The 13,063-nt window shown below is 32.8% G+C and overlaps 3 protein-coding genes across 9 annotated transcripts in view; 1 reads left to right on the forward strand and 2 right to left on the reverse strand.

Moving 5' to 3' along the window:
- Window positions 1-8,895, reverse strand: part of LOC105230123 (protein furry) — a 123,099-nt gene extending 114,204 nt beyond the window's left edge. For 4 of the 7 annotated variants that reach the window (XM_049458695.1, XM_049458694.1, XM_049458692.1 and 1 more), the window contains exon 1: window positions 8,639-8,894. In XM_049458695.1, the coding sequence (XP_049314652.1) occupies window positions 8,639-8,684 (46 nt within the window). In that variant the 5' untranslated portion in view covers window positions 8,685-8,894. Of the gene's footprint in view, window positions 1-8,638 lie in introns of all 7 variants that reach the window. The other 3 variants (XM_049458693.1, XM_049458689.1, XM_049458688.1) reach the window with 1 other exon arrangement.
- A 602-nt stretch (window positions 8,896-9,497) lies between these two features.
- Window positions 9,498-12,208, forward strand: LOC105230060 (protein ecdysoneless). The gene is made up of 4 exons (XM_011210632.4): window positions 9,498-10,006; window positions 10,082-10,290; window positions 10,349-11,122; window positions 11,178-12,208. Exons 1-4 carry the CDS (start codon window positions 9,703-9,705, stop codon window positions 12,012-12,014), a joined length of 2,124 nt encoding a protein of 707 aa, XP_011208934.2. The 5' UTR covers window positions 9,498-9,702; the 3' UTR covers window positions 12,015-12,208.
- On the reverse strand, window positions 12,183-12,910 carry LOC105230059 (RNA guanine-N7 methyltransferase activating subunit). The gene has a single exon (XM_011210631.4). The coding sequence runs from the start codon at window positions 12,778-12,780 to the stop codon at window positions 12,319-12,321; it is 462 nt and encodes a 153-aa protein (XP_011208933.2). The 5' UTR covers window positions 12,781-12,910; the 3' UTR covers window positions 12,183-12,318.
- Between the last annotated feature and the right edge of the window lie 153 nt (window positions 12,911-13,063).

Consider the following 13,063-nt stretch of genomic DNA (forward strand, 5'->3'; position numbering starts at 1 on the left):
ACCAGAGACGAAAGTCAAACCTGAGAAATTCACTCGGCGTACCATCTTCAAAGAAGCCAATGCAGTGTCATCAGCCCGAATGATGTTGCTTACCGTTTTTTTTTGCTTCCCAGTGTGATCTGCATCTACTATAATGTCCCCGTAGTACTCATTAGTCACCCGAACGTTAGTGGTAATGCCCGAACGGTCTTGCCACCTACTTCCAACTCTATCATCTAGAAGGTGGCAATAACTGTAACAGTCGAGTGACTTACAAGTACATCCGATACGTTACGTTTGTTGGAGGTAACCCAGACTTTAGATTTTTTATGAATCTGGGTTGTTTACTTACTGGACATGCGCCCTTGAATGCTTTTTTGCACCAGAGGCACCTATCCGATAGGTCGATGTCTGTGGGAAAGCCCGATGTACTCGGACATTAGGAATCTCGGGGATATGAGGATTAGCTGGACTAACAGACGATTAGACGTTAGCGATCGTTTAGTATGTTTGCGTGAGAATTGATTAGACGGCGAAGACGTTTAACTGACAATTAGAGTTTGCTTCATGTGTGAATGGTGTATGCGTGTACTGTGCGTGTCCAACCCCTAATCCCTATTCCAGCGCAGCAATGAAGTTGAACTGGTAGTAGCTTTGGCTCCAAGGTCTAACTGGCAAACTTAATTATGGTACCACTAGGAATAGAAGCCCTTAAAGTTCTCTTCAACCTGCTCATGGGTCAAGATCAATTTTATGAGACACAAATACTCAAATTTTGTTGTTTTTTGTAGATAAAGAACATATCGCTCCAAAATTCAAAGAATATTTCCAACTGTAAGCAATCAATGATTCGTATAACAGTATAATATAATGCGTATCTCCAAGATATATTTTGATAACTGGCGCTGATCAAGAGATATGGCCAATAGGTTACTAAAAATCAAAGAAACCAGGACCTCCTAACTATAATCCCTTGAAATTAAGTTCAAATACAAAAAATTTGCGTCTAAGTAACTGGAACGGAACCGGATTTTTATACAGCCAAGGACTGTCAACTAGGCACCATGCCTCGAAATCACTCTTGGAATGTTTTCTGCCGCGACAACAACAAAATCTTAACGAAAAAAACGATCGCCTGGTTGAAAACACTTTGCAAAACAGACACTTAAGAAATTACAACAAATTTTTGCTTTGCTTTGCATTAAGCAGCGAACTTTAAATACCCTTAACAGATTCGATAAAAAATATTTTTTTTTTTAAAATATAATATAAATATTTGACTTCGAATTTCCGCTTTCACGGAACATTTAGCATATCATTCATGTTTTTTCTGTTTCAATCGGGTAGATGACGAATTTCCGTACAAATCAGTCTGATAATGACTTCTGTTGCCGACAATTATTCGAATGCGCATATGCCGTACAAATCTCGGAATTAGCTAAATGATGAATTTCAATTTTGATTGCGAATATAAATGACTTTCTGTGATTCAATTAATTTATTTTTGAAATTTTTTAAGTGGAAATTCCACCCTAAAAACAACTTTAAGCACGTATTCGCGAGCAAACTAAAGTAAATTCACGAATCATCAAAGAAGCTCACACACATTTATAAATATGATTAACTAAGGGCAATGAGCAACCTACGACAATTAAACGTGAGGCCAAATGACTTTGAAAAAATTAGCAAAAAAATGTATGTAAATAAAATAAATATATTAAGTAAATTACTGACAAAGAATTACTAATGAAGAGAAGAAAACCATATTTTGATAATGAAAATTTGGAATAATCAAGCAACTTCACCTTAGGCTTTATATTATTTATTTAATGTATTTTTTTTAAGTTTTTTTTAATTTTTTTTTAAGTTTTTTTTTAATTTTTTTTTAAGTTTTTTTTTAATTTTTTTTTTAACTTTTTTTTAAATTTTTTTTTTTATTTTTTTGAAATTTTTTCTTAATTTTTTTTTAATTTTTTTATTTTTTTTTTCTAACTTTTGCATATTTAACGTAATTTGTACAAAATATTCCATAATTTATATTATTATTTCTTGAACTTAAGCTTATGTAACCCTTAAAATCAAGACTTTTGAATTTGCGCCTAATGGTAGACAACATTTTCTGAATATTGTCAATTTGTAGGTCGAAAAGAAACTATTTCGCAAGTTCTCTTTAAAAACTGCTTATTTATCGGAAACGCCGATATCGGATCACTATAGCATACAACTGCGTTTCAAACTGAATAATCAGAGTCAAGTTCTTACATGGAAAATTTTTCTTATTTGACAAAATATCTTTACAAACTTTGCCATTGATTATTATACAAGGCAATGTTACAAACACCGAACATTTTGTACAGATCGGATTAATATAACATATAGGTTACGTACAAACTCACCTAAATATTGTTCAGATCAGGCTACTATAGCATAACATATAGCTGCCATACAAACAGAGCGCTCAAAATCAAAATAAAGATCTTTTTAGAATCCTATTATGCTATAAGAAATGCACCTGTGACGAAAATATTCAATTAAAATTTTTTTTTGCGGCTGATTGTAGGCAACATTTTCTAATTTTTTCAATTTTTATTGCCGAAATGTTAAAAAATGACTCATTCTGCAAGTTCTTCTCAAAAATATGTGTATAAAATAAAAATATTTCGTTTCACACACAAACATACATATGTATGTATATCCATGTATTATCATACAAATGTATTCAAAAGCCGTTAAAGAAAAAGTGCGAAGCACGACAACGCACAAAACAAAAGCGTGTCCATAATTGAACTTGGAAAAAATCCATTGATTGATTTTGCCACATTTGGACATTCGAAGGTGTGTAATGTGCCGTTTTTCCGCAATTTTATCAGCTTTTTTAGCACAACAGCGCTTCTGGTCTTTAGTGTTGCCTTGCCTGCGTGCCTCAGCGACGCTTTGCAATGTTAATAATCAACAGACAAATATTCAAGGGCATGAGGGGATGGCGAGAACACGTGAAAGCGCTTAGGGAAATGAACTGCGTGAAACAAAGAGTTGATAGATTTCAAGTGATCAATATTTCCAAAGTTGACGTTAATGACAAAGGTTTATATGTAGTATATGTGCAGATATATCATGCCTAGTTATTTGTAAGTATTCTGATAGCAATTTGGCAATCGCTGGGTGTCCGTCTACAATCATATAACCATTTTAAGCCATACTAAAGCAACATAATGACAATTGATGCAGAGGGACAAACTCTTAATGGGTTTTGATTTAATCGAAATTGTATAAAGTGGATGACTAATGAAACTCGACAAAAATTAGAAATATAGATTTGTGAATGAAAAATAAGAAAACCCGTTAACATGGGTTGTACCAATTTAATAATACCCTTCAAAAATACAAAAGATTCTATACAAGGACTGGATCTTGATCGATCAGTTTGTATGGCAGCTATATGCTTTAGTGGTTCGATCTAAATAATTTATTCGGGATTTGTGCCGTTATCTAAAAACACTAACAGATGCCAAATTTCATGAAGATATCTCGTCAAATAAAAATCTTTTCCATACAAGATCTTTATTTTGATAGATCAGTTTGTATGGCAACTATATGCTTTAGTGGTCCGATCTGGTCAATATCTTCGGAGATTGTAGCGCTGACTTCGATAATAATCCATGCCAAATTCCATGAAGATACATAGTCAAATAAAAAAGTTATGTTTAGAAAGACTTACATTATTTCAGTTGGTAAGGCGGTGAACTAACGGAAGAGACGATTCAATTCGGGAAAACCTCGAAAATGTATTAAAAATCTATTTAAGATTTATACAAATCCCACATTCTACCAAGGAGTTTCTACATTTCTTTCGAAAAAGCATACTTCTTCCAGACAACGTCGACTATTCGAATAAAGGAAAAAGAAAGAAGAAAATGAGGTCATGTTTTACCACAAAACGCATGGAGCCAAATTTTGGACCAACTACCAACTCGGTATCACTTCTAAATCACTTCAAAAATGTTTTCTGTCGCAACAACAACTATTTTTTTTCAACTTTTTTATTTTTATTTTATTTTTTTTTTTAATTATTTTTCTTAATTTTATTTTTTTCTAATTTTTTTTATTATTTTTTTTTTATTTTTTTTTTTTTCGAAAAATTCATATTTTGATGATTTTTAACTTCTTAAAATGTGAAAAATTTACTCTAAAAAAGTTGTATCGATATTTTTGCTGATTATATAGGCTTCTTGTTATTGTACTAGCATAAAATTTGACTATATTTCGAACTTCGTAAATGATTATGAAAATGTCTTACCCAAAGTGTTCAAAAAAATTTAACAAAACCAAACTCAAGTATATATGTACAATCATGTCAATTTTTAAATAAATATTTTCAAAAGCGACTTTTTTATTAATAATTAATTATTTTCTTAGTGAAAAACGAAAATAAAAATTTGAAAACGAGTTTTGAAAAATTTTCAAATTTTAAGAAATTTCAAAAACGTCAGCCGACGCTACAAAATGATTCTGCATAATTTCTCCGTTTGTAAACAAATCAAATATTATTTATTTTTTCACATTTAACATACCTTTTATAACTCACACATACAGCTGAAGTGTAAATAAATTTCGAATTCAAACAAAAATAATACGCACTGATGTTACAGATAAATTTCAAGTGCGCAGATTTGATTGCAAACGCGATTATTCACAGCTGATAGCTAATTTTCACAGTTATACACCTTTTTACACAAGCAATATTAATAAATATTTATGATATATACATACATATGTATATAGTATGTATGTATATGGGACGATTAGGAACTGATAACACTGGGAAACACAGGAAAAAAATATTTTTTTATTAAATACTTTTTTTGTTTTTGAAGTTTTTATGAAACATTTTTTTCACCAAAAATTTAACGGTATTTTTCAATTAATTGCCACCGCATTACTGTTGTTCACCATACACATCTATTTTTATATCGAGCTTCTTTGATTTAGCAATTGTTTACAATAAACCGCAACAACACTTTATTTGTATATAATATTGACAAAAAAAAAAACAAATTTAACACTTTTATGAGTTGGGTGTGACAAAAACAAAACAGAAATGTATTAATTAATGAGCGCGCGCTGAGACGCGTGAGCTTACGCTGCGTGTCATTAATATTCAAAAACAAAAAAAGAAAAAAGAAAATACAAAAAAACATAAATAAAAAAAATGAAAGAGTAAAAAAAAAAATAAAAATAAATGAAAAAAATAATACCCTGCACAAATAAAAAGTTTTTCATACAAGAACTTGAAAAAAGTTTTTCATACAAGAACTTGATTTTGATACGAAAGTTTGTATGGCAGCTATGTACATATGTATGTATATGCAATAGTGGTCCAATTAGAAAAAATATATTTGAATATAGTAGCTTATTTTTGAAGATTAATCCATGCCAAATTTCGTAAAAATATCTCGTCAAGTAAAAAAGTTAGTGCTCCGATAGCCTGTACAGGGTATTAAAACACAAAACACAAAACACAAAAAAGTAAATACAAAAAGCACAAAAATTAATAACGAAAAAAAAATAAAAAATTATGAGCTCAGCAGATGACAAAAATATGACGCGTTCCACTACATGCCGCCGAGGCACCCGCACTGACGTCCAAATGAATGCCACAAGCACGAAACAATCAGAAGTTCGATAGGCGAATTGCCGACAAACACATTAATATGCTATATGTATATATATACATACATATATACACTTGTACATGCGTATGTAAATCAGTGTAATATCGTGCGCGAAACCGGCCACAACAACAACAAGCACGCAGCTATTAGCTGCTGAAATCAAAATAATCATCACCAGTTATAGAAATTTTCGAACACACAAAAAAACATAAACGAGTGTAAATTATAAACACTTTGCGCCACAAAAATGTAGATATGTATGTATGTATGTGCATGGTTATATTTATACACAGCTGTAGCTGTAAGTATGTATGGCTGTGTGCGCCAAATGAACTTACGCATTCGTTTGTTTAAATAAGTAGCTTTAAATGTGCTACGCTATGTACAAACACACACACACACACACATTTGCATAGTATATTGAGGAAATTTTGTAACTTTAAGGACGTCAGCGTGGGCACTAAGCTCCGCGCTTTGCCGCTCCGCGCTTTGCCTTTCCGCTTAATTCACACCACAACAAATTAGTAGTTACTTGACTTTTCACAAGGGTTGTGCAATAGGATTTCAATTTGTAACGATTTATCATGACACTAGCAACTATATACAATATATTCGATTTTTTCAAAACCGTTTCGCAACACTTGAAACAAATAATCAAATCAGAATCATATTTTTATTGTACACACATACACACTAATATCCGCACTTGACCGCTTGTACAGTCCGTCGATAATAATATAATATGCACGCTTCGTCACAATAAATTTCTAAATTTTTCGTTTTGGTTAAAAATTTGTAATTTTTATGCGAGTATCTGGCGAACCGTTCGAATGACATGCAAATACGACGGCAGCTAATCATAAACTGTTGCCGCTAAAATAAGCCAAATGAGAGGCAAACCTTTGGAGGCAAAAAACAAAACAAAAAAAAACAACCAAAAACAAAAAAAAAATATAACAACAACAAAGACACAAAAATATCATACAACTTATATACCAATATACAAATACAAAAACCATCAACGATAAAAACGAAAGCCAGCCAGCAAGAACACATATAAACGAAGAAATCCAAAAATTATTTCTAAACGTACTAAAACAACAAAAACAATTACATGCAAATACTACATGCAAAACGGCAATAGAATGAGGTGTACAAAAACAAAAACACACTTCGAAACAAAAAAAATCTCAAAAATAAACACGAAGAGCCAGTGAAAACAAAGTAAAAGCAAACTGTCTATATAGAATTGTTACTAACACAACCACCAATACACAACAGGCAGTCAATCTTGACGCTATTTGGTGAGTCAAGCGATAGTAGTGCGGTAAGGCGGCACACTAAAGGCATTTCGATTCCAACAAATAGTCTTACACGGCATTCGCACATTCCACTAAATTGCCGGCACTATATTTTCCGGCGCTTATTTATTGAGTTTGTTGTATACATATGAAGAAGAAAATGTGGATGGGAACTACAAAATAAGTGGGTACCAAACAAACGCTCAGCTGTTTGTGTAATGCTTACGCGCACTAGCGTTGGCATAATAATTGTTTTTGCATTTTTTGTTTATAAAACCACTGTTTTAATTTATATTTATAAGTCTTCCATTTGCATAATGAATGCATATGTAAGTATGTGTAAAAACTTTCAAGAGAAATGCAATTTGAAGTGGCATTTAAAGGAAAAAAAATATTTTGTATATAAACTATAAGAGTTCATACTCTAAATGGCTCAAATATAACATTTCATAAGATCCTGTGGTCTATACAAAAACTGCACAATTTCTCATATTAAAAGAATGATAGAAAATGCGCTTATAATTAGATTGAGACGACTCTCGACGTTTTGCATATTTTAATGCTAATTTTCTCTGGACACTATTGCTGTTGTAGAGGAAAAATATATTCCTGTAATAATTTTGGATAATGCAAACGACTTACCAATTTTTAAATGGTTAGATTCTAAGACCTGCTCCTTTTTGTTATGTGGAATGTGCGATACTGGCCTCATTTAATGAGATTTACTGAATTAGCAATTACCTCTAATTATACCAGCAGATTTTATTATAAATATTTATTTCTATGTATATGTGCAGAAAAAAATCCTTAAAAAAATAATAGTAAAGGATAGCTGTTCTCCCTGGCGTATACGTAACAAATTTTCTCTGCTGCAGATGGGATTCCAATTTTATGGTTATAATTGCGGAAAACTAATAATTAATATATTAAAAGCTATAGATTTAGTCATAAAATATAATTTAAGAGACACAAATCAATAAAAATATAATTATTTTATAATTTATAATTTTTAAAATTCCGATAAATAAAAAAATCTAAATCCAATTAGAATACTTTGAAATGAAATTTGAACTGTTAAATAGAAGCAGATTTATATGACAGGTTGTTATTGTTGTTGAAGCGGCAAAAACCAACCTTGAAGTCATTTGGAGGAATGCCGCAGAAAACCTCCTTGAAGTAATTTGGAGGAATTCTGCTGGAAAGACAGTAATTTACAATTAAAAGGTTTATATATTTAGTGCTCCTAATTGATTAGGCAGCTAAATTAAGTTACAAATAGAAATACACTCGATACTGATACTCAGGTAAATTACACCGATATGTACATATGTATATATGCATGTTGTACACATACGATCAAGACCATCTAATATGAACATTCAAATTATAAAAGAAAACAAATCTCTTTACATTTATAAAGCCCACTCCCTAGTGAATGGATGCTTTGTTGAAAGTGAGATTCTGCAGCACTATCGACGTGCATGAAATTTAGGTCAATAAATATGCAGTTGCGATAAAAAGGGGGCGGGTCACGCAAATCTTCAATACAGGCTGGTGAACGTGCGCAGTGTTCCAGCGATTTGGTATACTTTTCATACATGCATACAATAGTTTAATAACATAATTCCAAAGATCTTAAAATAAAATAAACACTATAATAAATGTTTGCAAATATGGATTACTCACCAGAAACTAGTCGGTCTTCTTCGTGAGACATCTCAGTACCTTCCATTGTAATATTGTTCCCTGTATTCCGCTATACGTTCAAACAATTAGTTCATGTTTTCTATAAGTCACTAACAAAGTGAGCGTACAATTTGTGCAAATATAATCGTTATTATAATTGTTTTCTGAATTTGATAAGAACTGCGCTGAAAATTAGTTATTTTTTCCACTCACTCAAATTGACAAACACACAAAGCAGCCATTTTTCTTCTTTTCACTTTGACAGTTCACCATCACTTTGCTGTCAGTTTATTGCTTTGTCTCTATGCCTTTTCACCAAATAATGTAGCAAAACAAAACGAAGAATGGAACCGGTTTGTTATATGTTTTTTCATAATATATAGGCAAATATTACAATATTTTTGGAAAGAGAAACCAGCCTAAAACTTCGATAAAATATTTAAAAGGAATAGTAGTAAAAGAATACCTAATAGTATTATCATCATATATTTATTTACCATCGCTAAGTTTATGCTTTGCTTCCACATTCGTAAATATTTACGAATGATGCCAAAGAAAATAGGCGATAAAGTTTGGAATAAGGTTTGTTCGTTTGATCTCAAACTATGCGCATTCACAATAATAGACTAAAGTCAGCGAAAGGCTATTAAATTTAAGATATAAAAAACAAAAAAACTAAATAATGTTTATTAGAAAAATATTATTATTTGGCACTTTTAATAAATTACTTTTGCAATATATACCTATGTTCATACGATATAACAACATTTGTTACAAAAGGATTGTAATTTACTAACTTTTCTACTTCCGTTAAGAAATTTGCATATTTTCGTTTGCTTCGAATTTTACGACTGGCAACTTGATGGGATTTTCAAGTTCACGATGGTTAACAAAGGATGCAATTCCGTGCTGTCTGGTGAAGATTATTGGTTATAAAAACTTAAATTTGTGTTTTATGAAAAGTAAGATTTAGCTAAGCAATATTGTGTGACCAACTTCATTAAGTTGGCAATGAAAAGTATTTTTTCTACATTAAAGTTTTAAGTACATTTAATAACAACACAATGGCCAAATTACCTGGGTGTAAATTGGAATTCGTGCGCGATGACGATTATGTGGAGTATTTCATATTTCCAGAACTACCAGATAATTTAACAAATATACAAAATGAGTGCACAGAATTAGAAAGTCTCAGCACAACATTGCTTGCATTTCAAAAACAATGCTTAGGAATCGTTGACAAACGTGTGAATAATTATGGCTATATTTGGCACAAAGACGAATTTCACTTGCAAATACGCACTGAGTGTGCGCAAGAAAGATTATTGAACGATGAAATTAATGATGACTCCAACGATGCTCCGACAGGTGACTTCATATATTTTTGATTTTAATTCATAAACACACCATTGTATGCACTATAATGTATTTTTTATAAAATAGCGCTCCCTCTGCCCCCGCATTTGCATGGCGTTACACATTACGGTGATAATATTGAGGACGAGTGGTTCATAGTGCACCTTTTGCATGAGCTGACACGTGAGATTCCCGGTTGTATTGCGCGCGTCATTGATGCCGATGGCGAATTCCTTTTAATTGAAGCTGCTGATGCACTGCCTTCTTGGGCTAATCCCGATAAGTGTGAGCAAAGAGTAAGTAATCCTAATTTTTATTGTATTTCCATTACACAAAATTAATGAATTTTCTTAGGTTTATATCGCAAATGGGCACATGCAACTGGTGCAGAAAGTAACAACAAAATCTTCGAAAAAGTTACCAGTGCGCACCGCTCTGGAAAATATACGGCAAACCCCTACACTCTATCGTGTGGCAAAGGAGATTCAAGATTGCATAGATGAACGTTTAAAGGACTTTACGGGTACAACCAATCCAGCCATACATCGGCAAATCGTGCGTTTACCTTTGGGTGTTGCCTCACTGCTCAAGACGCAGCCATCATTGATTGCACCAGCGGTGCGTGCTTTCTGCGAACGTGATTCAATTGATTTAAAAGCTTGTCGTTCAATGCGTTTTTTCCCACCCGAGCAATGCGTTCGCTGTAGTGTGCGTTTTACACGTTGTCTCTACGCTATGCTTATGCACACCGATTACAAGCCCGATCGGAAAGTTGGCTGGCAACTAGATAGTAATACCAATTCGGAGCAATATAAAGAGCAAATTATAGGCATAAAAATTGCTTGTGGTTTTGAAATTCTGGCATCGCAGGCTAAGAGTGCCGATCAACAAGAAAATGAACCCGCTTGGCGTGCATATGTAAACAATTTGTCTTCAAAAGGATATTTTAGGGAAAATTTAGAGGGTTCAGAAGAGTATAAACGACTTTTGAGCGATGCACGTGAATATTTTACTAAAAATAAAGAACGTTTCCGCACAGCTCCCTTGGTGGGACGAGAAATTCTTAATTTGTTGCAAAGCATGGAGATTTCTGCAGATCTCTTTTGTGATGAGGAAAACAATTTAGAGGTAAGTAAAACATGCCGCCATTAAATATTTTATTGTAATAAAGAAACAATTTCAGCCAAGCGATTCAGACGATTGGTTAAACATTAGCGCCGATCAATTGGATGCAATGCTCATGGAACGATATGGCCCTAAAAAGTTATATAATCCAAATGGTGACATAAACGCAGACGAATTCACCAAAAATATTGCCGATTTTCTTGAGAAGGAATCGTTATACGAAGGTATAGGTGATGATGACGACGAGGACGATGGCGATGACACAGAATCAGAACCGGATGAAATTGAATGTGCTGCAAGTTCAAATAGAAAAACAAAAGATGAAACGAAAGCAAAAGTTAGAAAAAATCACTCCATGCGCAAAGCGTGCAATCGAAATTCAATTATTAAAGAGAAATCAGAGGACAACATCAATCAAAAAAATAAAAATCACGAATCCGAAGATAACACTCATGTACGAAACTTTTTGGATTTCGTTATTCCCGAAGACAAATGGGACTCCAATTCCGAAATGAGTGAATACGAAGATGACGATAGTTTGGAGCATAACTTCGAAGCAATGTCGAAAACGGATAAAAATATAGATAAGCGTATCAAAAAGTATATGGACCAAATGGATAAAGAGTTGGCCAATACTACAATTGGAGAGAGTTTCGAAAATAAAAACGCAACCAAATGTACTGATGATGATTTCGATGACATCGAAACTTTTAAACCGATCAATATAAACGTTAATACACTCAAAAATATAGTAGCTAGCTACAAATCACAATTGGGCGGACCAGGACCAGTTTCTAATTTGTTGAACGCAATGGGTGTTGGCATGTCAACCACGACAGCGTTGGACAGTGACGATGATGAAGCGGACGAAGAGTTGAAAGAGTCTAGAGTGTAAACTGAAATTATCAGTGAGTTATTTACATCACTTTCTACCCTTCCAATATGTATGTATGTATATGAGTACTTATTGCAAAAACTTTTGCGCACATTTAAAAATTGTATCCACAATCAATGTCAAATGTAAACCCATATCCTACAAATGAATTTATCGAAAAAATACATCTTTTTGAGGAAACATTATAATATAAACATGCAATTATTTATTTGTTCATCATAAGACTAATGAAAGAAAAAATGTCATCATTTGAAAGAAATAGTCTTGAATAAACCTAATCTAGCACCATATATTTCTTTAATTACTAATCTTTTGACGCAGGAACAAAGTTCCCATAGTCTCGTCGTATATTCATTGGCTGGTGTGGGCGTTCATCTCGTTCACTATGTTCACGTTCACTATCACCACGGAAATTTCTATCATAGGGTTTTTCATTGTATCGTCTATTGTTATGTCTATGGTAAGGCCCACCGCCTCCACGATGTCCCCGTTCACCACGATCCCGTCCGCGATTATTCCATCCTCCACGGTTATAGCGATTGCCACCTCCATAGTTATTCCGTTGTCCACCGCCGCGGTAATTATTACCGGCTCCAGAAAATCCCCAGTTTTCAACTATCGGCGGATCTGCCAGTGGTTTAGAACAGTGATTCGAAAATTCTACATCTTCATCAGTGAAACGATTTGCAAATTCATCTTGACATTCATCCAAAAACTGAATATCCTTATCTGTCAGTCGATTGATTTTACGATTAGGATCTACCATACTGAATCAAATTGTTTATTTTTAAAATAGTTTTAAATATCACCGTCTAGCAAAAATATTAACAAAATATTTAACCTAATTTAAATACGGATTTACGAAGACTAATTACGAATGCGTGACAATAAGAAACATCAAAACATTGCACTCAGCTGTTAACAGAATATTCACAATGAGGGAGTATACGTCAAAATTGTTATATGTATGTCGATAGATATTCTCAAAAATCGTTATATTAATAATTGAAACACGATAAAAATTAAATAAGCGTTAATTTTCAAAATAC

Source organism: Bactrocera dorsalis, chromosome 5 (assembly GCF_023373825.1).
Source record: "Bactrocera dorsalis isolate Fly_Bdor chromosome 5, ASM2337382v1, whole genome shotgun sequence".
NCBI classification, from domain to species: domain Eukaryota; kingdom Metazoa; phylum Arthropoda; class Insecta; order Diptera; family Tephritidae; genus Bactrocera; species Bactrocera dorsalis.

Excerpts from the sequence above, each read along its gene's own strand:
- LOC105230059 (XM_011210631.4), bottom strand. The coding sequence starts at position 12,780 with ATGGTAGATCCTAATCGTAAAATCAATCGACTGACAGATAAGGATATT.
- LOC105230060 (XM_011210632.4), top strand. The coding sequence starts at position 9,703 with ATGGCCAAATTACCTGGGTGTAAATTGGAATTCGTGCGCGATGACGAT. Across the intron at positions 10,291-10,348 it reads CCGATAAGTGTGAGCAAAGA|GTTTATATCGCAAATGGGCA; the intron begins GTAAGTAATCCT and ends GAATTTTCTTAG. Across the intron at positions 11,123-11,177 it reads ATGAGGAAAACAATTTAGAG|CCAAGCGATTCAGACGATTG; the intron begins GTAAGTAAAACA and ends AAACAATTTCAG.